This window comes from Propithecus coquereli, unplaced genomic scaffold (assembly GCF_000956105.1).
Source record: "Propithecus coquereli isolate 6110/MARCELLA unplaced genomic scaffold, Pcoq_1.0 Scaffold45, whole genome shotgun sequence".
NCBI classification, from domain to species: domain Eukaryota; kingdom Metazoa; phylum Chordata; class Mammalia; order Primates; family Indriidae; genus Propithecus; species Propithecus coquereli.
Window position 1 is genome coordinate 9,377,023 of NW_012150285.1, and position 24,957 is coordinate 9,401,979.

At 41.4% G+C, this 24,957-nt stretch overlaps 1 protein-coding gene across 1 annotated transcript in view; it reads right to left on the bottom strand.

Moving 5' to 3' along the window:
• Positions 1–24,957, bottom strand: part of MYO3A (myosin IIIA) — a 242,790-nt gene that overhangs the window by 14,131 nt on the left and 203,702 nt on the right. The window contains exons 21-24 of the mRNA XM_012654857.1: positions 24,685–24,808; positions 20,611–21,508; positions 18,440–18,584; positions 6,004–6,110 (exon numbers count right to left, since the gene is read on the bottom strand). Coding sequence (XP_012510311.1) covers positions 6,004–6,110; positions 18,440–18,584; positions 20,611–21,508; positions 24,685–24,808 — 1,274 coding nt within the window. The remainder of the gene's footprint in view (positions 1–6,003; positions 6,111–18,439; positions 18,585–20,610; positions 21,509–24,684; positions 24,809–24,957) is intronic.

A 24,957-nucleotide genomic window follows, 5' to 3' on the forward strand; every position in this document is an offset into this window, starting at 1 on the left:
TACAAATGGGAGCAAATTGTAAAATTTCTGGGAAGCCCATTTCTCTATCACAAGTGCAGTTGTGATTTAAGCAGGTTAATTAGGCTATTTTGGTGTCTTGCTTACATGTCATTCTTGTCTGCAGGCAAAGCGGATGGGTGGATGTGGAGGACAGGTGTGACAGTCCATAAAAAGAATGGAACTGGGACGTTCTAAACCTGTAGGTTCCCATTTATAGCATGAACATAGCAGCATGGACAATATACGTATTTTATTTGCACAATGTTTGCATAGTTGAGAACTTTATGTATCAAGGCACAAATTAAGATATTTCAATATAGAAATAATTAGATACATTTTATTCAATACTTCAGCTTGAACACTAACAAAATGGTACTAAATTTTAGCTTAGAAACAAAGCAATGTCACCTTTAGTATTGTAGCACTAAGTAAGGTGTTTCTTTGTGTGCTGCCTCGATACATTTGAGCTCATGTATTTACATGTTAGGAGAGCATACATGTCTTCTAGGTTGAGAAAGCAAATACCACACTCCCCTTGAACCCGTTGAAGACATTATAATTGTGCAAACCCTACTGCAGATGTCATGTTGGTTGGCACCATAAAGTGCAAGATAATAAAATGGAAATTAATAATGGTTTGTAAATAGTGAGGGTCTTCCCCACTATTTTTAGAGACACAGAAAATCATTTTTCCTCACGACTTATCATCTGCAATACTCTCAAATGGGGATGAGTCTAACAGTTCATAGTGCCTGTTATGCTTATTGGTTTGGATGTTAGTGGGTGCACGAGGTAGAAGTGGGTGCTTCGATGTGGCAGGTCTGGGAGGAGACCACTTGGGACAGAAAGATGGGAGGGACAGGATAACAATGACACTCCTGTCCTCCTTCCCAGTTCCTTTTATTTCACATTCTTGATCTAATGTCCTAAGCTACGAGGTGCTTACATATAATTATGTGACCGACACAGGTACAGTGGCCACTAGCAGTTCAGTTAACGATCCCTGGGCCCAGAGTAGTGTTTGTTGTGGTGGTTGTTGCTGTTTTAATGTGACATCACTACTAGTTTCCTACAGACGCCCCACCCCCCTGATCCATTACCCCTGAAAACAAGTCCCTTTTGTCCTTGGTAACAATCGTCTATAATCCAAAGTCATGCTTAAATGATGGCACTATGTTGAGTGACAGAGATGCCCTTTATACAACCAAGAATCACACAATATTCTGCCCTTGAATCTCAGGCTGGTGAGAACCGCTTTTTATATTTGATCAGCACGTACTTCTGGGAGGTGCTGTCTGTAAGTTGGTTCTTAGCTACCGGAATTTCTAGAAAAGGAAATACTGTCCATGCTCATTTTATTCTTGCCTGCGCTAGAATATTTTAATGAAATATAATTCAATAATACATTTTTCCAAAAATTATTTAAGATGGCTTATAATAGAAGTAGTTCTATGGTCAAAGTAGTGAAGTAGAAGTTGTAAATGAGAAACAAAGAGGGCAAAAGAACAGGTGTATTCAGGTGGGGCCTTATGTTTGTCTTTTAGTTTCCTAGTAGCGGGGACTAAAAGGGAATGAAGATACATTAAACCATGTCCTTCATCATGAAAAAAAAGCATGTCATTCCTCAAGGGGAAGGATTTATAAGAATTTTATCACATGGGGATTTATATTGGGGGCATTTATTGCTAAGATGCACAGTGTTTTCAATTATAGCTTTGAAAGTATAAATTAAAAACTTGAACTGTGAAATGAAAACACAGAAGCAAATATCCTATGGCAGTTTCCTGTAGAACTAGGGTAAAGAAGAGAGAGAGAGAGAGAAGATGAAAATGCCTCCATGAGATTTTCTGGTGAGGGTGTTTCTTTCGAAGGCCTTTGAAAGAACAGAGGTCTTAGCTCGGAGGACTTGGAAGAATCTGCCCCTTAATCGGGTACATCACACTCCCCCCCCAACCCCATCTGATGTAAATGCATTTTATGCCAAAACTTTAAAATTCAGATCCAGACATCATGGTGGACACAGTCTTACTGTCCTTTTGGAAATACACTAGCACTTTATTTAGAGAGCTTCACAAGGATGCAGAAGGAGCCAAAACATAGAAGTAAAAGACGAAGACCGAAGTGGCCAAACTAGCTACTGCCTTAGTTCAGGAAAAGCACTGGAGAGAACAGTAAGACTGGAAGGGACTTCGGATAGGACCACGTCCAATTACTCATTTTTCGGGGAAACCATTGGCCCTGAGTCGTTTTGCTGACGGCAACACGGGGCCTGCCCGCTCAGCGGGTGCTCTCTGCTCTGCACGCTTGGGGGCTTGGCTCGCTCTGATTTTGCACAGCAGCGTTTCCTAGACACAGGAGATGAAAGGCATCGCATCGCAGGAGAGAGCCGGTACCCGATGTGAAGGCAGCCGGCCTGAGCATCGTAAGAAGTGGCATCCAAAGAGAAACAAAATTTATAAAAATAGGTAAAACAACTGGAAGTGCAGATGATGTGTGTGTTGGCCAAGTGTGAGGGAAATGATTTTCCGCAGCTCAGCACCGCTAGTTTATTTAACGAATAGTGCTCTAGCGACTGCTTTCAGCAGCATGGTGTTCCAAGGACCTGGCTGTTAACAGTGAGCAAAAGCCCTGCCCTCATGGAGCTCTTAGTCTACAGCAGGCAGTCGAGAGACAAGTAGTTTAATATATTTTTGAAAGATTTTCATGAAAACCATTTAAAATTACAGAAAGTGTTTTGGTGGTTCAAGGAAGTGGGTTCCTACTACAGCTATAAATTTCACTTATTTGTAACACCCCAAATCCTCAGGAGGGTGTTTTCAATTATAATAATATACTAATTTTCTGTGTTTTATTTTTCATTGAAGTCACAGATTCCAAGACTTAAAGAATTACAAAAAAGTATCCTAGTCACTAATAACTTAGGATGTATTAAAATACTTTATATCCAGTTTTAGGCAATAGTGCAATGACAAAGTAAGCTGCTTCTTGGGGGCAGGGGCAGATTTATGAGGATCAGAATCTACCCCATAATTCTCACATCAGTGATAAACATGTCACCTCATTTCAAGTCTTACAATTTCTCATATTCAGAACAGTATCTGTTGTTGAAACCATTATAATCGCCATTTTAGTTGCACTTAATAAAAGTCATCGAGCATCATTTACTACTTAAATTCAGGGTTACTGGGGAATGTTTGCTAATTTCTAATCTTGTTCTCTGCTATTCTATTTAACTATATAAACGAGTGTCTGATTATTTGCTTTTTTTTTTTTGAGCACTATAAAAAAAATCAATATCCTTTCTTAATCTGTACCCCTTATAAAGTAACTGTCAAATGCAGGTCTCTGGAACTTTGCACTTTTCTCAATTTACTCTTAATTGTATTTTGCTCTTTTATTTCATTGGACTCATTCATACAACTGCCATGCACTGCATGCCTATTACGTGTCAGGCTAAATGCAACAGGCAAACTCCTTGTCCTCCTGGAAGCTGCATCGATCCCTCTTTAGCGCGATAAAGTGTCACGCTAGGAGGTGTGAGCTGCTGAGGGAGGATACAGGGGAGCCCCCTTGGGGTGTGGGAGTGTCAAGAAGGCTTCCTGAAGAAAAAGACACCAGGCTGAGGGTGTTTGTGTCACGAATGAGAAGAGGAAGAGGAAGTGTGTTCGAGGCTGACAAAAGAGCATGTCCAAGGACAAATGTTTGTGACATTTTGAAAAAGAGAAAGCAAGTTATGAGGCAGAATGATTAAAGTGGGGAATCTGGAGGGACGAATGAATATCAGGGACTGAGGCTGGAAAGGTAAGCCGCGGGCCGGATTCCCACAGGCCTTTCTTTGTATCGTAGGACAGTGGGAAGTACCTGGAAAGTCTTCCGGCGATGGTGGGGGGCGGGGGTAGCATGATCGATGTTAATTTTAGAAACACAACTCTGGCTTCAGTGTGGAAGATGTGCTAGTTAGAGGAGGGGAAAACGAGAGACCAAGAGACGAGAGCGAGGAGTGATGCAGAAATACTGACAAGAAACGCGGGCCTGGAAGATGCCATTAGCACAGGGCGTGGAGGGAAACGGAGACATTCAAGAGATATTTACAAGGTAGATTTTTGGATATGGGAGATGAGAGAGAAAGGAGGCAGGATAACAGTCAGATTACTGGCTTGTAAAATAGTTAATTTTTGCTAAGAGACCACATATTGTGTGAGTCTGTTTATATGAAATGTCCAGAATAGGCAAAGCTATAGAGACAGAAAGTAGATTGGTGATCACCAGAGCTTGGTGGGAGGTGGGGAGGGGATAGGGGGTGACTGCTAATGAGTACAGAGTCACTTTGGGGGGTGATGAAAATGTCCTAAGATTGACTGTGGTCATGACTGTACTAAAAGCCATTTAGTTGTATCTGTAAGGTGGTGAATTGTATGGCACGTGACTTATAACTCAACAAAGCTGTGTGTGCACCACACACGGATATGTGTGTGTGTGTGTGTGTGTGTGTGTGTGTGTGTGTAATATCTATATGCAGTGCTCATGCACACCCACGTAGATTACATAAAACAAACGTTAGGCAGTTTGATTCTGGAGCTGGAGGGAGATCTAAGCCAGGGACGAAGACTCAGAAATTAGCAGTAACTGAGGTCATGGCAAGCTGATGGAATTGTCCAAAGGGAGTGAGAGGAGAAGAGAATGCAAGATTGCATCGTGGGCAGCTCCAGGAGGGAGAGGAGACTGCTGTGGAAACTGAAGAGAAGTCACTGGGGAGCAGGGAAAGGACTAGAAGAGACTGGCTAACTTGGAGGTGGGAAACGTATTTCCAGTTAATTCTCCGGGTATTAGCACATTCTCTGGGTCGCGTGGAGAAGCGCCGTTCTCTCACCGTGGCAGCGGGAGTGGAAGAGAGAATAAGTATTGTAAACGGAGGCAGCGGCGGATGCGAAGGCCTCCGGAGCACGAGAGAACGCTGCCTGCTGGTGAGGGGACACGGCGAGGGGACACAGCCAGCCCGGACACAAGGCGAAGTGCGGTCCCGGTCAGGCGAGGAAGGCCTTGGAAGGAATCTGGAGTTTATGCTGAAGGAGTTGCTGAGCTGTTAAAGGGACCATCCAGGGAGGAACATGATCAAATTCAGGGTTTAGAGAAATTTTCCGGTGTACGCTGGAAAGGATGAGATTTGCAGCATTTGGGTGGGGCCTGAAATATTGCAGAGTGAGAAACGACGGTGGTCTGAAATAGTTGCTGGGAGGTTAGAGGAGAGAGGTGAAATGGAGGGAGCTTTTGCAGGTAGAAGCACAAGTTAGAGCAACTGATTAGGCATCGGGTATGAGAGGGAGGGCAAGATCCAGGACGACTCCCAGGTTCTCGGTGTAGGAAGCCAAGCAGATGACAGTGGCACCGCAGGGAACAGGACCGGGAGAGGAATGGTGGGCTAGCAGGGCTGACGCCGAGTTCTCATGCTGCGAACTGTGAAAGTCAAAGACCTCAATAAAGTTAAAGGCCCTGACAGCTAAGACGTGCTTATCTCGGGCTCAGAATCCTGATGCATGAGATGCGGGCACCACATTAAGAGCTGTTTCTAGAATTAGATATCATAGGGGAAGTGAAAATGTCTCACTCTAGGCCCAGAATTTAAAAGATGCTCAATAAACATCCACCTCTCCCCTTCCTTATTCTACTTTCACCATAACTGGTCCGTTTGCATTAAGGGCCCTCTCTGGGGAGCTCCTGCCATGAGGGGGCTCTCTTTCTGGGTTGATATTTGCATCCCAGCTCAGACGAATGGACCAGCAGAGAAGCTGCTGGGAGGACACGTGGGTGCACGACCACGGGAGTGGCTTGCGCGTGGGGAAGAAGGACTGGAGGAGGACAAAGTGCCAGGGGAGGGCCGTGAAGAGGAAACGAAGTGGCATCTCTTTCTGCCAGGTCTTCCTCTGTGACAGGCTAACGTGGCCAGTTTCACACGGGCTTGGCGCACGCTCCGGCTCCCCCCGACAGGAAGAGTGAGCCACTCACATGCAGCAGGTAATAGTATGTGGAGTCTTCAGGGTTGTTTAATGTTTTGGGTTTCCGGGGTCGTCTTGGGGGTCTCAACATTTTTGATTCTTCTCCTTTAGGGTTACCTATGAGAAAGGTGATCATAAACAAGAGTTCAGTGACAAAGACCACTATCGAGCAATGCTTCCCTTCTGGGGTAAATAGCAAATCATCTACATGCAACTGAGGCTACAGCCGGGAGAAAGAGGAACGGCCTTTGCTCCCCCGACCAACCCTCACAGCCCTCACCACGTGCTTTCCTCCAGTTCGCTGGTGGTCTAGGACCTTGGCAGCTGGGGGGAGACAAGAGGAGGAAGGAAAGGAACGCATAGTCTGGTATTGCAGAGTAGGGAACAGCGGTGAAGAGCACAGAGGGGGTGAGGAGTGAAAGCTCCCAGAAAAACTTTAAAAAGACTGTAATGCTCATAGAATCTCTGCTCTCCCTTCCCTGCCCCTGTGCCCACACTCACATGGTGACCCAGCCACCCACGCACTGCGTGGCCTTCATTTTAAAGTCCCACCTCCTGCGTTATGGCCCAAATGGAGAGACTGCGCATTTGCAGGGTTGACTTTTCTAAAAGCCTAATCTAGCCTTTCACCAAAATTTAGAACCTCGAACCATTAGAATCTTCAGATCCGACTTTAAAGCAGTGACTAAGAAAGAATAAATTTTATCATTTTTTCCTGCTCTGTCTGTCAATATAGCTAAGTTCTCAAAGCTGGAGCGACACTGAGCTTTGGTGATCTGCATGCTTGGTTGTTGGCTTTATATTCACACAGCTAACAGGCCTCTCACTAAATATTTCTATTTTTTTCCCGATTCTTGATCACCCCATCCTGACTGCATTTGTGCAAGAACGTCCACTTGACACGTACATCAGAGTGAGGGTGGGAGCTGAGCATGGGGGCTTATCGGAGAGTGGCTGCTTTCAACAGATACCTGAGCATCTATTTCTTAGCAGGACTTTAAGAGCAGTAATAAATCATGATTGCATCTAATAAAGGGGCAGCGATGATTCCTAATCTCCAGATGTAGAAATATACAGAGAAATCGAATTGTCCCAAACCATACTAATCACATCAAGTCAAATCTAATCAGATCAATGAATATTTATACCTACTGCACATAAACGATTGTGACTGGCAGTGGAAATCAGCTTCGCCAGCATGGAAGACTCAAGATGTCTGATCCCCTAGTCCCATGATTCGCCCACTAGGTGAACATATTTATCACAACAGCATTCATATTCCAACACCGTCAAGCTCGTTCATGTCACAATCTACGGAAACCACTGGATGACAAAGGAAATCAGCTACTTGGGAGGATTTCCAAGAGGTGTAATGCATGAAATAATGCTAATCAGAGGAAGTCTCAACAATCATGCACTACTGTCCTCTTTTGAATAAAAGAAAAGAAAATAAGATATTTATTAATGAGACCCTGTTAATAGAGATTAGTAATAGACAAAAGGAAAAGCACTTTGCAACCAGTCCCTGCAGGTTCATCTCTCATTTTCTCTCTCTCGCTTCTCCCCAGGAAGAGACAAAAGAGGTGCAAGGAGTCCAAATATCGGAGCCATTTCTGGATCCTGTGTTACCCTGTCACAGGCACAAGGAATGATGGGAAAGCGTGAATTCTTGCCACCAGCACAAATAGCAGTCGTTTATTTTTCCCTTCTCTTCACTTAACATCTCTCCCAAGAGCTCCTATTGGCTCTTGCATAGTTTTATCATTTTATTTTATTTTACTTATATTTTTTATTTTTTTTGAAGCAGAGTCTCACTCTGTTGCCTGGGCTAGAGTGCCGTGGCGTCAGCCTAGCTCACAGCAACCTCAAACTCCCGGGCTCAAGCGATCCTCCTGCCTCAGCCTCCCGAGTAGCTGGGACTACAGGTATGTGCCACCATGTCCGGCTAATTTTTCTATTTTTAGTAGAGACGGGGTCTTGCTCTTGTTCAGGTTGATCTCGAACTCCTGACCTCAAGTGATCCTCCTGCCTCAGCCTCCCACAGTGCTAGGATTACAGGCGTGAACCACTGCACCTGGCCAAGTTTTATCATTTTAAAATGTAATGGCCATATCCACTTATATTGCTCATTTGAATCTGAATGGCAAGAAACATAAAAATATAGTATCAAGTTATTACATATTCTTAATATTTTTAGGAACATAGGAAAGTGGCCTGTGACTAAATTTTACCTTAACTTTAATATTATTTAAGGTCTGAATTAAAATATCAGAACATTTCTATTGTGACACAAATGAATTAAATTGAAACGGCAAAGAATCTGAATACATGCCAGGAGAGTGAAAACAAAAAAGTTTCGGAGAATAAAGGCATTCTTGAGCTCGTCTCCATTTTCTTAGCAAATGTTCCCCATTCAATCTGATTCCTGTAACCAAGACTATTGGAAATGCTTTCTAGAAGGTCAAGGGTGCAGTTCACTGCCAAATCCAAAAGCCCTTCATCTGTCCCTATTATCCCTGACCTCTCCATCACTAAGCATCATCGACCCTCCCTGCCTTCGGGACTGCGGATGGGATTCTGAAGGCAGATGCCTTAGCGTATTGATCTCTGGCACTTAGGGAAATGCTTGGCACACAGTAAGTGCTTAATAAAAGTTTGCTGGATGAGTAAGGGATCTCCCCTTTGCCTCGTGGGTTGAACCATCTCCTCCCAGCTCCTTATGGTTTTCACAGAGTACGCCACAGGGATGTCTTTCTAATGCACACCTCATATTGGACCCCTCCAGTTCCACATGGGCTCCCGCCCTAATTTCTTATTCCCTACTGAATGCTTCCGTCTCCAACTCTCTGACTCCCATGAACTGGTGGTCATCTTTCTTTTCCATCTAGGACTCTGCACACTACAACCTCAATGGCAACATTGTTTCTGTCTCCCAGGTTCAAAACATCGATGTCACCTTTGCTGCACTGCTCTTCTTCATTTCCTACAGACAAGCAATCATCAACTTTCATCAATTTTGTTTTTCGTTATTTGGTTTGGTTTTTGTTTTTTGAGACAGGGTCTTGCTCTGTGTCCCTGCACTCCCAGGATAGAGTGCAGTGGTGTCATCATAGCTCACTACAGCCTCGAATTCATGGGTTCAAATGATCCTCATCCCTCAGCCTCCTTAGTAGCTGGGACTACAAGGACACACCACCACGCCCAGCTCATTTTTCTGTTTTTTGTAGAGATGGGGTCTCACTATTGCCCAGGCTGGTCTCGAACTCTTGGGTTCAAGTGATCCTCCCGCCTCAGCCTCCCACAGTGCTGGGATTACAGGCATGAGTCACCATGCCTGGCTTGTCAATCGTTTTTGACGCATTTTTCAAAATGTCTAATATTCATCCGCCATTTCTTCTCGTTTACCATTGCCACCCCTCTCGGCCAAAAGAACTCATATAATTATTGTGGCAGAGTCTTAATCTGGTCTCCATGTTTTATCTCACAAATGAAAACCAGATTTTCCTTCCTTCAATAGCACTTTAATTATAAAATGTCATTTTTCAAAAATTTATGATGATGCCTCTTTTTTCCTACTTTACCAAGCTTAAACTTCTCCTGAATCTAGGTCATTTACAGTCTCAGCAACTCCAATTTTATCTCCAGCTTTTCCCCCAAATGAGCTAGGTCTTCTGGTCAGTCCAGTGACCTCATCGGAATCCTGACACGTCATGCTCAAAGCTGTAACTTCGCTGAATCTCACTTTCTCATAGGAAAGCTTTTCACAGCCTCACTGAAATCTCACTGTCTCTTTCGTGAAGCTTTCACTCACCACCTAGTGGCACTTGCTGGTTGCTTAGACCATTTGCAACCTGTTAGGGGCTGAGTTGTATCCCCTCAAAGTCCACATGTTGAAATCCTAACCCCCCACTACTTCAGAATGTGAGTGTATTTGGGGATAGGGTCTTAAAATAAGGTAAATGGGGTGTCCTTATAAGTAGAGGAGATGAGGACAGACACACACGAATGAAAGACCACGTGAAGACGCAGGGTGAAGATGGCCATCTACAAGCCAAGGACAGAGGCCTCAGAGAAAAACAACCTTGGTGACATCTTGATCTTGGACTTCTAGCCTCTAGAACTGTGAGAAAATACATTTCTCTTGTTTAAGCCACCCAGTTGGTAGTATTTTGTTATAGCATCCCTGGAAAACCAATATAAAACCTAATTCTGTATTTCTCACCCTTACTATTTTTACCTGTGATTTTTTTTTTAACAGTGGGACCAGAAGTTTCTGGGTAGAGGGATCATGACTTAGGTTTTGAGGTCCTTCTGCCATTTCACTGGCTGTCTGCATGGGGTAGGCGTTTGGAGATGCTAAGAGGTTTGATTCCTTTTTTGCTTGGTGACACAGTGCTAAGTGAAGAGTAGAAGATAATATACTTTTGTTAACTGGATCACTATTGTCACCACATATAAAAATAAATTCCTGATGCTTTACAGATAGCAAATAAAAGAATTAATAAAACTTTTGGAAGAAAATTTATGAAAATTCATGACAATCTTGGGGTATAAATGTTGTAGTTAAAATTTAGAAGTTCTAAAAAACATAGGCATATTTGCCCCTTAAAAAATAGATAAAAATCTTTCTATGGCAAGGAAGTCAAAAGACATATGATAGACTTGAGAAGGTATGTTTACAACACAGAGGACAAATAAAGGGTTGATACGTTTAATATGCAAAGAGTGCTCACAAATGACTACAAAAATAGAGACCAACAGAAAAATGGGCAAAAGATATAAGTAGCAAGTTCAAGATGAGCAAATCCAAAAAGCAAATAAGCATGGGAAGGAACCTGTGTTTATTAGCAAACAAGGAGATATAAAATAGTAATAAGGTATCATTTTACTCCAGACACATTGGCAAAGATTTTTAAAAAAGGATAACACAGATGGACAAGATGTCAGGACAAGTGTATTCTCATAAATTGTTGAAGGAATTGTCAATTGTTAGAGCCCTTTAGGAAAGCAATCTATCAAAACCAAAAACACCTTTCAACTCAATAACCCCGTCCCTGGAGATTTATCCCATAAAATTAAAATCCCAGTATACAAGAACATTCTCAAAGACATTTACTGCAACATTTTTCATAGTAGCAAAAAAATTGAAACAAAGAAAATATCTAATAATAGGGAAATGGTTATATAATTATTGCGATTCACAAATAGACTATTATGGAGCCATTAAAAAGAATAAATTATAGCTATACTATTAATAGCTGATGCGGAGGGATTCCTGCCAAGGTATTGAGTGAGAAAAGCAAATTGCTTAAGTGTTTATGTTATGATCCTATTTATATAAAACAATGATAAAAATGTCTCTCTGTTATGTATGCATAAGTGCATGTATTCACATCTGCAAAAAATATGAAGGAAGATATATTTTATAATAAGGGTTCCCTTGGGGGTGAGTAATGTGAGTTGGGAGGGGAACAGAGGGAATGAAACAGGAAAAAAAGAGAAAAAGAAAAAAAGCACTGCATTAAAAAAGAATCCTGGAATGCATGGTATGGTCATATTTATGCAAAATTATAAATATACATGTGGGTGTGTATGTATTATAGAGATAAAAAAGATCAGAATGTGTTGAATTTCCAGAATTTCTGAAAATCTAATCTGCTTTAGTGTTAGTTTATGGACTTTTTTTTCTTCACCAGGATAAATTAAAGCAGAAGGCTGAATATTCTTAAATCTCACTTAAGATATTATCATGAAAAGTGGGCAGCCAGCAAGTGAAAATTATGGTGAAGACTTCAACAAAGTCTGATTGCTCGGGTTACATTTCTTCATACTATATTTTTTTTAAGAGCAAACTTCCCATGAGCTTCTCAGCATACAAATATTTCAGAAAGGCATACGTTTATTTGCTCTCTAATGGATCTGAGAATTTTTGTTCCTTTGGGGGAATACATACACCGTCGACTAACGTCATCCTAACCCTTTAATTACAAAAGTGACATGAACATTCATAATCAAAAATTATCAGCAGCATACCGATGTTGGCACTAGCATAATGAGGTTTGTGGCTATTTTGTGTGAAGTGCATGATAAATATTAGCTTGTAAAGGTTATTGCTGTATTAAATAGCTAGAAGGTAAGATATCTATTTGTGTTATAGTTCTGTAATAATTTCATTAAGTTTTAGTTGATCAGAAATGCACTTTTTTCGACTAATGAATTGACTAACATCTGAACATTTTTGCATTCAGAAGAAAGGAGACAGATTTAAAACTCATTGCCAATATTTGCTTTAGAAAATTCCATTTCAGTATTATTCTCATCTTAATGATAATCACACTATTTTACTTAAGTATCCATGGAGAGTACAATTTGCATATGTATCGTGTCTAAATCAGATATTGGCAGAACAGAAACATATAATACTTGCTACTGTAATTTTTCGTTAAGCAATCATTTTTTTGGGTGTTTGTAAATTTCCATTTCCTCCTGACAGTCTGTGACCTTCAAGCGATATAACGACCTACAGGAAATCTTAGAAGGGAGGAATTTTCACTGCTGCATGTTAAAGGCAGACACACTCTGGCCATGGCTGCAACCTGTCTTCCGGAAGCTGCTGTTTCCACCGTCCATCTAACTTGCCCTTGCGCCAGGCTGGCCACTCCTGACACGAAGAGAACTGTCCACAGGTTCTGAGCTTGTGGTGGACAGCTCAGCTCCAAAGTGCTCCTCTCTGCCTTGCACTGCCTCCCCCCTATTAGCTCCTGGAGACGTGTTCAGTTCTCATGCTTGCCTTGTACTTGACCTCTTGCTTCTACTCTGCAGTATGTGTGTTCTCGCAAGTTTACCCGAAGTGAAGAGTTAGGGTAGGTGCTTGTCTTGCTCTGAGTGTCCTTAGAACTTAGGGGATGCTTTACTGTTTAAGGGATCTGACTCACAGCCTTCTGTGACCTCCTCAAGAGGCAACTACCAGCTCCCCACCCCCATTCTGAACTACACAACCCAGTCCTTCTACCAACTGAATACCAATGCCCCAGGGCTGGCTTACACCCGCACCTATCCTGTGGCTCATGGGCTTTTAGCTTTTTGCCACTCACTGATTTGGGTATTGCACTAATACCCAGAGCCTTGAAGACTGAACTTCTAGTGTTTAAACTGCACCCTTAGGTCTAGGTAAGGCCCTGCCCCAGCCTCCCCCGCCGTACCTCTCCTAGTTATAGCACAGGAGGGGCAGGAGGATAAAGCAGGCTGTTTTGGGGGTGAGCTCACTAGATACATCCATTTGGATCATGTCTTTTGGACTTGATCACTACATATCTGCCATCTACCTCTGTCATCTCCATTGTGCTGAGCTCATGGATTAGGGTCCCCAAAGGCTAGTGACTTTTGTTCTAGCCCATGGTGTCAGAATACCCCCTCACTCCCAGCCAGCCTGCATATATGTACACAGTCACCAAAACAGGGCGTCAGGACAGAAGCACATGAGAGCGCCATCTTTGTTGGGGACCGTGAGCTGTCATGCTGAACACTGTGGGCACGTCTTCTGCGTATGACCGTCCACAGGACTATGGATACAGTTAAACGACAAAAATATACGCTTGCTTGCCTGGAGAATAAGGAAAACTCAAGGGTGGCATCTAAGGCCCCTAATTGCATCTTGGCTATTTTTCAAAATGATGTTGATTTTAATTTATCTGAAAAAATATTTGGATATATAGCCCGAGATGAAAACTTACGTTCATTTTTCCCAAAGATCCAAACTTTAAAAAATTACTTATTGACTGTCCATAGTCATTTTCTTAGACCTTTTAAAAACACAGAATAGAAGAACATTCTCTGATTTTAAACATGAAACATTTATTTTTTTCTTGTCCTTTGCTCATTCTTTATAATACAGATAAAGGAGTTTTTGATTCCTATCAAGGGCAGGTGAAATAGACCAGTAGTTTTTAAAAGCCATCATTCCTTACATGTCTGGTCACAAACTGGCGGGAGGAGATAGCAAGCAAGCTTGCAGTGGCTCAAGACAGTCTGCAGCGAAGATGACTTATCTGGAGATGACACTTGTCTAGTCTTGTCATATTTGGGTGTGGAAGCACTATACCAGGTTGCAATAATATTATTCAGATTCTTAATTTATACAGAACGAAGTCAGCAAGGGATGAAGAGTGGAGAGTGAGCACCTCCTTCTTACTCAACTGGTCACTTGGCTTTTCTAGAACTCTATGTTTAGGTGCTCTTGTTAGTGAACCACCTCACGTATTAAAAGATTAAACTGACCTATTTACAGTATTCCAATTCCAAGTCTGCAATATTTTGTTCTGTAGTTAGATTGCTAGCAGTTTGCTAAGGTTATTCTTTGAAAAATGAATTTTAAGGGCTGTTAATATTCCATATATGAATGTGTCATTACTTATTAATCATTCTCTTATTGTCCAATTTTATTTCTTGCCACGTACATACATTTTTTTCCAGCTCTGATTATTTCCTTAGGCTATGTTCTAGTAAGCGGGTTTACTGGGTCCATGACAGAAACTATTTCAGTGTTTTGTTTTGTTTTGTTTTGTTTTTACGTATTGCCAAATCACTTTTCAAAATGTTGACTCTTCACCACCTCACCATTATGTTTGGGAATAATGAAATTAGCACATTCTAATTACTGTTAAAATGTTTTTTCATACTTGCCATTTTGATGAGTAAAAATTAGTAACTTGTTTTAATTTGTAATTTTTTTATTCCTAGAGTTGTCATGTGTATGCTTATTTTCTGTCTGCCTTTCTTCTTTTGTAAGTAAATTAACAGCTTGTGACCATTTTTCCACTGGGAGTATTAATGCTTTTCCTAATGATAAGAGCTCTTTCTACATTAAACATATTAACTTTTTACATTTGTTCTCAATATTTTAACTAGTTTGTCTTCAGCTCTTAAACTATTAACAATGCTTTGGAATATCTAGAAGGTTCTAATGTTTATGCAAAAATCTATCAGTTTTTCTTTGTAACTCCTTTTATTACGTTTTATGCTTTGTCCTTTTCTAAGCAGAGATTGTGAAATAACTAAGTTCATAACATCTGGTTTCTTTCGGTTTGTTTGTTTACTTCTTACATTTAAATGGTAAATGCATCTGGGAAATATTTAGGTATTCACCATCAGGTAATAATCTATCTTAGTTTTCTTCCTAAATCACAGGAATTTTAAGCATTACCCATCCATTTCTTATTGGTTTGTGATGTATCTTTTTGTAAGTGACAGGTTTTTATGAATATTCACGTCAATTTTAGGGCTACTCTGTTCCATTAATCTGTGATTGAGTTTTACACAGAGGCATATGGTGTTAATTATTATAGCATTAGATTATTCATTTTTCTATCTAATAAGAAAGTCCTCATTTATAGTTATTCTTTTTTCCCCTGAAATTTATAAATGATCTTTAGGGACATTCTCTTAAGTTCCAAAGAAAATCTCACAGAAATTTTGAATATAATTTTTTTAAAACCTAGGAAGTAACTTTACAATGGTCATGTTTAAAATATCTTATCTTCCAGTCCAGCAACACAATGTATCTTTCCATTATGCACCTCTTCTTTTTTGTCTCTTTGTAGTTTTCTTGCTAGTTTATTTCAAGGCGTTATTTTTTGCTGTGATTTCCAATGAGCTCTTTTTCCACTATAAATTTTTATAGGAAACAATATCTGTATATCTATATCCATATATCCTTATTGTTAGTAGAAATCATTATTTTGGTCTACTGTTTGCATCTTTAATGTAAAATTCATGTTGTCTAGTAATAATCCTACATTCTTATTTTTTCCTTTTTCATAGTTATGCTTTTCAGAAACTTCTCTTTATTGTCTTATTGCATTAGTTAGAAATTTCCAAATTACATAAAAATGTGTTGTTTTTTATTTTCTAATTTTTGTTCTATTTACTTATTTTTTTGAGATGGAGTCTCACCCTATTGCCCAGGGTGGAATGCAGTGGCATCATCATAGCTCATTATAACTTCAAACTCCTGGGCTCAAGCCATCCTCCTGCCTCAGCCTCCCCAGTAGCTGGAACTATAGGCGCATACCACCACGCCCAGCTAACTTTTCTATTTTTTGTAGAAACCAGGTCTTGCTTTGTTGCTCAGGCTGGTCTTGAACTCCTGGCCTCAAGTGATCCTTTTGCCTCTGCCTCCCAAAGTGCTGGGATTATAGGCATGAGCCACTGCATCCCTTCAGGATCCTTCTCTTAACCCTGCTTTTTGATGAAACTGCTTCCAGCATTTTGTAGTTAATTATGATGTTGACAGTTGGTTTAAGAAATATATTCTTCATATTGTTAAAGCATATCCTTCTATTTTTAGTTTAGTAAGAGTTTTTACTTTTCATCAGTACTGGGTGTTGGATTTTATTGAAAACTATTTCAGCATTTATCAAGATGACTTTTTTCTTTTGACCTTTTGATACGCTGTATTAATATGTATTATTTGGACAGGTTTTTAACGTACTGCTGCATTCCATTAGCCAGCACTACAATCAGGAGTTTTACCTCTAAATTCATAACTGAGATTGACCTATAGCTTTTTAAAAAAATGTTATTTGTCAGACTTTTGTTCTAGAAGAGATGAACTTTATAAAATAGGTAACTTTCTATATTTTTCTTTTTTTTTCTCAAACAGATCTCACAATATGGAAATTATCTGTTCCATGGATGTGCCTAAAACACTGTGAGTTTCTGGAACCTTTTTTGAAGGTAAGTCTTTGAACAGACATATCATCATAAGTAAGTCCTCACTTAACAATGCTGATGGGTGCTTAGAAACTGCAACTAAGCAAATGACGTACAATAAAACCAATTTTACCATTGGCTAATTGATATAAACAAGAGTTAACTTCATATTTCTGGTCCACAATAACATCACCAAACTTTTAAATAAAGACCAAAACACTTCTAATATTAAACATTAAAATAAATGCGAGCTATACATACATTTAAGAAAGCTTAATAAAAACAAATAAAATAGTTCTTTAACCAATTATTCCAGTTCAGGGTGGTGGGTGGCTAGAGTTTATCCTTGGCAGCTCAGGGTGCAAGGTGGGACCCAAGCCTGAACCTTTTGGTGACAGTCCCAGGGGGAGGTGATATGATTGCAGAGGGGGTGGCTACCTGGAGCAGGCGTGGACAAGGTAAGACTCCAGACTCCAGGTGCCGCCTGCAGGGCGTGGGAGCAGCGGGATGTCTGGACTTGAAGAGGAGCCATGGGTGTCCCAACAGCACCGTCACGGGCAAATGACCAGTGACTGCAAGCTCTACCTGATCCTCGGTGGTGTGTAAGGCCCTAGGAACTTGGCACTGAGACTGAATGCCCCACGGGTTTAGTATAACGGGCCACAGTGTGACTGAGGTTGATTAGAAGAAAATTTAATAAAGGTCTTTCTCATTTATCGGGCTTTGTACATCTGAACAGAGATGTGTATCTTCTGTACTCTATACTCAAGGTCACAGACGTTGACAAAAGAAAAATATTTCGGTGCTGACTCTCTCCTATGAAAGCTGCACCCCAGCCCCGCTCTCTACACCACCCCTTCTCATTCCATTGTGGTGTCATATGCCAAGTTCTAGTCAAAGTGAATGTTAGGGACAGGTGTAGGTGGGCAGCAGTAACCACAGAAAAAGAGGAGGGGGACAAAAATGAACACTTAAAACCAAACCTGCAACAGCAGGAACTTGAGGTTAGGGACTTCTCCCGGCCAGGAGCACACGCAGAAACTGGGAGCTCACGTTCAAAGGAACATTTTCTTCATTAACATACACTAACATAGTAAAATTCACACCCATCAGCACCACGACAGTCTACAAATGTCATGGCAAGCCCTGAAAGTTCCCTGTAAGGACAAAATTGGGTAGGGCCCTTAGCTCTAAAAACTCTCTACCCTTTTCCCAGAAAAACAATAAATATTCCACCCACAATTTAATATATCATAAGACACAGACATAAAAACAAAAAGGAGGTTAGACCCCAGCGTCTTCTCCACTCACAGAGATAGACCCATTTCCCCTCAAAAAATATACTTCCACTTTCTAGTCCATGCTAAACGGCCTACAGCAAAAACTCCTTGTGTGAGTTGCTCATGTCTATCCTCACTCCGTCACATCGTGATTCTTCCAAGCCAGGAGCCAAAAAACCAGGACAGCACCCCTCAGAAGAATTGACCCTGACAGTGAATACAAGGGGGGGGGGGGAAGAAAAAGATGAGAAGAGGAGGAAAATGAAGAGGAGGTGGGTAGAACATTCTGGAAAAACGTGTATCTGCATATAAGATATGAAATGAAATAAAGGTTTTCCCCAAGACAGAGCACAGGCACCTCAAATCTGCCAAAGAATAAAGGTGGGAAACTAATAAACAAAGAAAGTATCTGGCATTTCCTTCCCCTTCAGGAAGTTCTAACACTACTGGTTTTACCTGAGAGGTATTGCTGAGAAGAAAGCCGTCTATTAATTGGCTTATGGGGAGAGACACCCACATAAAGTGGCTTCAGTTGCTGTGACAAGATCATTTCATTCAATTTTTTCTGCAGAATGAAATATTCTTCAGATAACTTTGATATCTAAAAAGAAGGTCATGTGTCAGAATAAATCAAGGAAAAGGATGCAGAGAGCTCCTCAGGCACGCAGGGGCTGATCAACTCCTAACACCCCTGGGGACTCGAACCTGGGTCTGAGGTAAAGCCCTCATTTGACATAACCTCCCGTGCGTGCCACTTTGCCATCTCACATTTTTCATTAAAAACTGCCAGACACATCATGCCACCCCCAGAATTCTATCCTGATCAACCCCTTCCCGGGTTTTTGAGAGCTGGCTTCCACGCCCTTCTGCTGTGTCTACCTGAAGACTCCTCTGCTGTCTTTGATTGTGTTAAACCCCTCATTCTCTTTCCAGTCTTTTTTTTTTTTTTTAAACATAGTCTCACTCTGTCACCCTGGGTAGAGTGTAGTGACATCATCATAGCTCACAGCAACCTCTAACTCCTGGGCTCAAGAGATCCTCCTGCCTCAGCCTCCCGAGTAGCTGGGACTACAGGTGCGTGCCACAACGCCCGGCTAATTTTTCTATTTTTAGTAGAGACGGGGTGTCACTCTTGCTGAGGCTGGTCTCAAACTCCGGAGCTCAAGTGATTCTCCTACCTCAGCCCCCCAGAGAGCCTGACTTCAGGGCTCCTCTCATATGGGTCCTCTCTTCCTACCTTCAACCTCTGTCTCTTCTGCATCCCAGCTCTGGTGACATGGCTGTCCTGCCAGCTAGAGTGTGGGGCTCCTGCTTTTCTGCCTCTAGTTTTATCCCTGAGAAGTGTTGAATCCACTCCCGTGGTGTTGTTAGCCAGCTCTAGGTGGGGGACTTTGTAATTCTACATCTCCGCAACATCTCCGCAGTGTCTCGGTTGCATAGCAGGTCTGGGTTCTAATCCCCGATTTGGTATTTGGAGTGAGAAAATTTATGCACCAGGGAAAGGAAGGACTGTATGTATGTTAAACTCACTATTTACACATGCTTAAAAAAAAAAAAAAAGAACAGGAAGGGGCTGGGTAAATTAATCAATGGCAGATGGCTACTGACAGCTGGAAGTTGGAGATGTCCCGGCCACACCTCTAACACTAAGGAGGGGTCCAAGGGTAGTTATTGTGCTTTCTCATAGGCTCAGCCACCGTCAGAGACAAAAAGCAGAGGTTAGGGACGCAGGGTATCAGACGATCCTTCTTTGATATCTCTTCTATTACTTGTATTTCTTGTATTAGTATACGCCACTGACTACTCTGGTAATTCATGTATTTTAGAGGTCATCTAGTTAAAGCTTTATTTTACACAGGAGAAAATAACAGTGTTGGCACATAACATGATTTTTCTTAAGGTCAAATACCTAAAGAGAAAGGAAGAAATGGAATTGGCATTTATAGAAGTTGGTTCCCGTGATCCTTCTAATTTAGTACTAATTTATCGGTGGTACAGGCATACCCACAAGAGGCCCTAAAACCTACTGCTTCCTGCGGTAGACACAGAGGAAACATGCCTACTACTGGCACAAGGCGTTATCCAAGAGCAAATTTTTCTCTGTGGTTTTTCTTTCCGACTCCTTATTGTCCATGGTTGTGATGATATAACATGTAGACTTTCACTTTCATTGCATATATGACAAATATGGCTACATATCTAAATTGAGGCCAAATTATGTCTTCTCAACTTAAATTTGAGTAAGAGAGAAATCATAGACTTTAGGGGAATTAGAAAACTTCAAACGAAAATTTGTGTAGCTCTAATTAAAGATCTCACAGATACATCAAACTTCGCACTGTCAAACCCCAGCATTTCAGTAAGCTGTACAAACCTAGTATCCTTACTGCGTGAGGTTTCTATCATATTTTATACCATTTTTATCATAGTAAATTGGGTTAAAAGTTCATGGCTATTTAATAGCACAATCCTTAAGATATTTTATTAAAAAGGTTTGTAGTCTCATAAACATAGATGGAACAATCTACCAGTTATTAATTATCATTATTTGTTCAATTCAGTTATCATGTAGTGCCCAGAAATTTTTTTAGTAAATAAACAGTAAATAAATTCATTTATTCACATACCTGTTTAGAAAAAATTGCCAAATCACATGCTTCTTTTTCTAAAATTGCTTTTGAGTCTTTGTCATCCTTCATCTTGATATTATCGGTTTCCTCACGTTTTGTGGGATAAGGATACACATTGTGAGTGTTTCTTGCTCCTTCTGTTGGTGTTGCAACGATCTTTTGATTCTTAAAAGAAGACGACACCCTGTCCTTCTTTAATTGCTGCCTCGTCTTGTAACCCCGGAATTTGCTCTGAATGAACACGGCTGCTTGATCTTCTTCCTTGGCCTGAACTACCGGTTCAACTTCCCTCTCCTTGTCAATCCCACGTCTCAGATGGCCTCTCTCCTGCCTGCATATCGGTGCGCTCTGGGTAACCACAGAGGTCTTCTTTTCCTTTTCTTTGCTATTTGCATTTTGGTCAACTGACCTTTGGCTGAGACTAGGTTCCAAAGTCTTTTTAAAGGAAGTCTCATTCTCAGCTAAACAAGGTCCTGGGTAGCTTGGCCTTTTGGATACACCCTTCCTTTCTAGATATGCTGCCTTTGACCCTTCAAAGTTTTTCTCCTCTGTGTACCTCTGGTAATAACTCTGGGTCCCAGCCTCCTCTGTCTCTGCTTTCCTTAGCTTACTCTTCTCCTCCAGGTCTTTGATAGACTTCTGTGTGGGACTTACTTCTTCCCAAGGGTCCCTCGCAAGGTACAATTCTTGCTTAGTCTCTTCTCCACACACATTGTTGATTTTTTTCAGAGTTTGGTATCCTCTGTTGTTACTCTCAACAGCATCAGTGGCTTCCTCTTCAGCTGCGAAAGTAGCATTCTTCTTTACAGCGGGGCTCCCTTTATTATTTGGAGGTGGGATGACTCTTTCATTAGTAGAGATTGCATTTTCTGTTTGTTTCCTCCCAACGGATTCCCTGTGTAAAACATACTGTATCTGAATATATGGTACTAAACTAGAACTTATTATTTCTTTTGGCAATAGTTACATGCTACGTAATGGTGGGAGAAAAGCCAGAACAAAGAAAGCTCAAAAGAAAAGTTAGCAAGCCACATTAATCAAGTTCTTCCCCAGATGTTCTCTCTAGTGACAACTGTGGGGGGACCCAAATGATGGGAAAACCAGATTCAACTTAGAGTGAGAAATATCCTAGCATATGAAAAACCATATTTTCATTTAATGAGATATTGAAATTCTGGGAATTTAATCCTTTCAAAACATGTCCTTTTCAAAACAAAGTACCTGTAGTGATGAGATGTTGTAGAAAATACACCTAGTTTTGAGACCAGTAAACAGGGTATATTCACCGGGCTGACATACGGTACTTTAATAAGCACTAAGTTTACTTATCACAGGAGATACTTGTAAAATTAAAGGAAAAGTAATATCCTGGCTGCAGTTCATGATCATGTGATATGTTGGCCAAAATTTCACAGCTGTTACTTTGTTAATATTGTTCCAAAATGATTTCCCTTTAACTTGAAGATAATGTCTTCTCTAGACATTTTTTTTTTCCAGCCAAGGCAAAACTCTCACGAGAGCAACACAGCCAAGGAAAGGACATTAAGGCGGAGTGAAAATGTCATAACCTGACACCCTGACATGCCACCGCCTCTCACTGCTATCTGGGGGGGCTGATGCCCAAAACTTTTCATCCTGACCCGGAAAACCATGTGGGAGTTTGGGTCTTTTGCAATCTGTTTGTGAAGAAGGACTCTTCTTTGAGCCAAACCTGGAAAAAGCTACTAGGGCTCCATTTTTCTAATTCTATTGGCCACTGCATAGACCTACTGTGACATTTTTGGTTCACACAGGAGGCAAAAGAGAATCCTGCCAGGATCAGTTAGAAAACTATGTAGGGAACCGAAAACACCCACAATTTTGATGAGTAGCTATGCTATTAATAGTATTTTGAATTCTTCCATAGTACCCCCTTGAAAATGCTTATATTTATTCAAGTTACAACTAATAAGACAAGATATGCATGTAGTCTCTAACCAACTACATTCCAAAAAAATCCATTTATAAGTTACTTTTGATACTTTAAATGCATTTAGCTGGTAAAACCTTGTTGTATACACTGCTGCAGACCTCATGTCGGTTACATGTCTGGAATTATGCTACAGGACACTCCACCCTGTGCTTGAGGCTAGCACAGCACTTGGAAGACCTACAGACCATGTGCAATGATGCTTCTGAGGATCAGCCTTGCAGAGTTCCAGCCCAGGAGGGACTGGCGATCTCTCCTGACAGGTGCTGGGGAGGCCTGCAGGACTGGACCTTTCTCCAGCTCCCGACTGTGCTTTTCTAGGTCACAGGTTAAGGACTTTATCGGTGATGGGTAAAGTGACAACAAGGGCCGCAGGACACTGGGGGAAAAGGAAGAGTCAGAAGTTGTGGAGGGCTGAGAGCACCAGCCTGCAGATCTCAAGAAGGGGCCTGTGTCAGGCTCTCTTGACTTTGTCCTCCCCAGCCTTCCTCCCTCCTTCTTCTGAGCTTCCTCAACTCTCTGCTTATACTTCTTTTACGTCTGACTTTGTGGTCCACCTCCTATGATGGTCCAACAAATGTCAAATTCCCCATCCCTACATGTAGGGACAGTTTGTTATTGCATCCGTGGGCCCTAAATTGGATCTTGTATGTAGTAGATGCTTAATATGTATCTGCCATATTGGAAGCTAATTCCTGGTACCCTCAGAAGAAAGATGGTAGCAAATTAGTATCTAACTGAACATCAGACATCCTTATTAAATGTAACAGCTACAAGTAGTAATTTAAATTCTACAAATAGTCATTTCTAGAGGTAGTAAAATTAGTCCATCTTTCTTCCATATTTCTGTCAGACTCCTGAAGTATAGGAGTCACAGGTGACATCCACCCTCCTGCTCCTGAGGTGGGCCTATGATGTTTCTGAAGTTTGCTGGCCTGTTTTATAGCCAGTAACAGAGAGAAACAAATCATTTTTATCCTTGCAGGAAAAAGACAAAGAGTATAGATGTAGGTCTCTGAATACGTAAAAAACTGAAAACACCAAATGCCTCTATGTTTCAGATAAACATTCATGTGTGTCACGTAAGGAAATGAGGTTGGCCTGGGTGACACAGGAAGAGTGTGGGTGTCAGGGAGGAGAAGGGATGGCAGAGAAGGCGTCCATGAGACCATCTGCGCTCCCACTGCCGGCGCGAGGGAACAGCAGCGGTGGGTGAAGAGAATGTTAGACGTGGGTGTGTGGGGAGAGAAGGAAGCCATCTCCTCTTCCATCCCATTCTCTCACTCTTTCCATGGCCAGTCCTGATGTTAAAGACCAGGGGCCTGGGGTGGGGGCTAGAACGATCTTTATCTCCCGGGACAACCACTTATCCATCTTTGGATCAATCTGAGTTTCACCACTTAGCCAAAATCTAGATATTTTTCCCTTTCCCTGATCACCACCGACCAAGGCAGGGTTCCCTCCTCCTTGTCTACACTGCACCCACTGCATATTTTTACAGCAGAGTTAACCCATTTTACTACAATCATGTATTTATTGGTCATATTTTCCCTCATAATACTGTGAGAGATTGAAGTGCAGGGATTTTGTTTCATTTGTCTCTGTGTCCCAGGCCTAGCATACAGCCTACTGAACCAATGAACGCAAGCAGGTTTGCTGATGCGCTCTTGGAGGTACAGACACGAGGGCTCAGAAGAAGAAAGGCAGCTGGTGATGCTGACTTAGAAGCCAAGGGCGTCTTGGCTACGAAAGCCACGGGAATGAGTGAGAAGGCCCAGGGACACATTCAGATGTGGAAGAGGATTTAAATGTGGAGAGAGGAGGGGATATTAACTAAGGACGCTCAGAATTGGAAGCAGAATTGTAGAAAGCAGTCTCGGAGACGTCAAGGAAGAAAAACTTTGAGAAGGAAAGTGCGAGATGTCAACAGACTCTTAAATAGGACACAGAACACAAAAGTGGCCCATGGGTGTTTGCTGACATTTGATGTGTTAGTATCAGGAACCTGGCTATGTGTGAGAAAGATTGTGAACATTATTTTAGGACTTTACAGATTTGAAAAAGCAGTATGTCACAGGGTGCACAAATGAACATCATGATACCTTTTATTTTCAAAGTTTTTCTTGTAGTCAAATTCCTGATCAGAAGTCTGAATGGTCGTTACCGCCATGTTTTTCATGTTAACAATCTGTTTTCTTTGTTTCCTGACTAGATATCCTCTTGCCGCTGAAACAGACAAGACCCAGAATAGTGTTAATCATAAGAAATGAAAGAACTTGACTTACATCAGTAGAAACAAGTGGGTTTGACCATTGATGTCAAAGCAGAAAGTGAAATTGAAGATGCCAAATAAAACAGGTTCATTAAAAAAACGG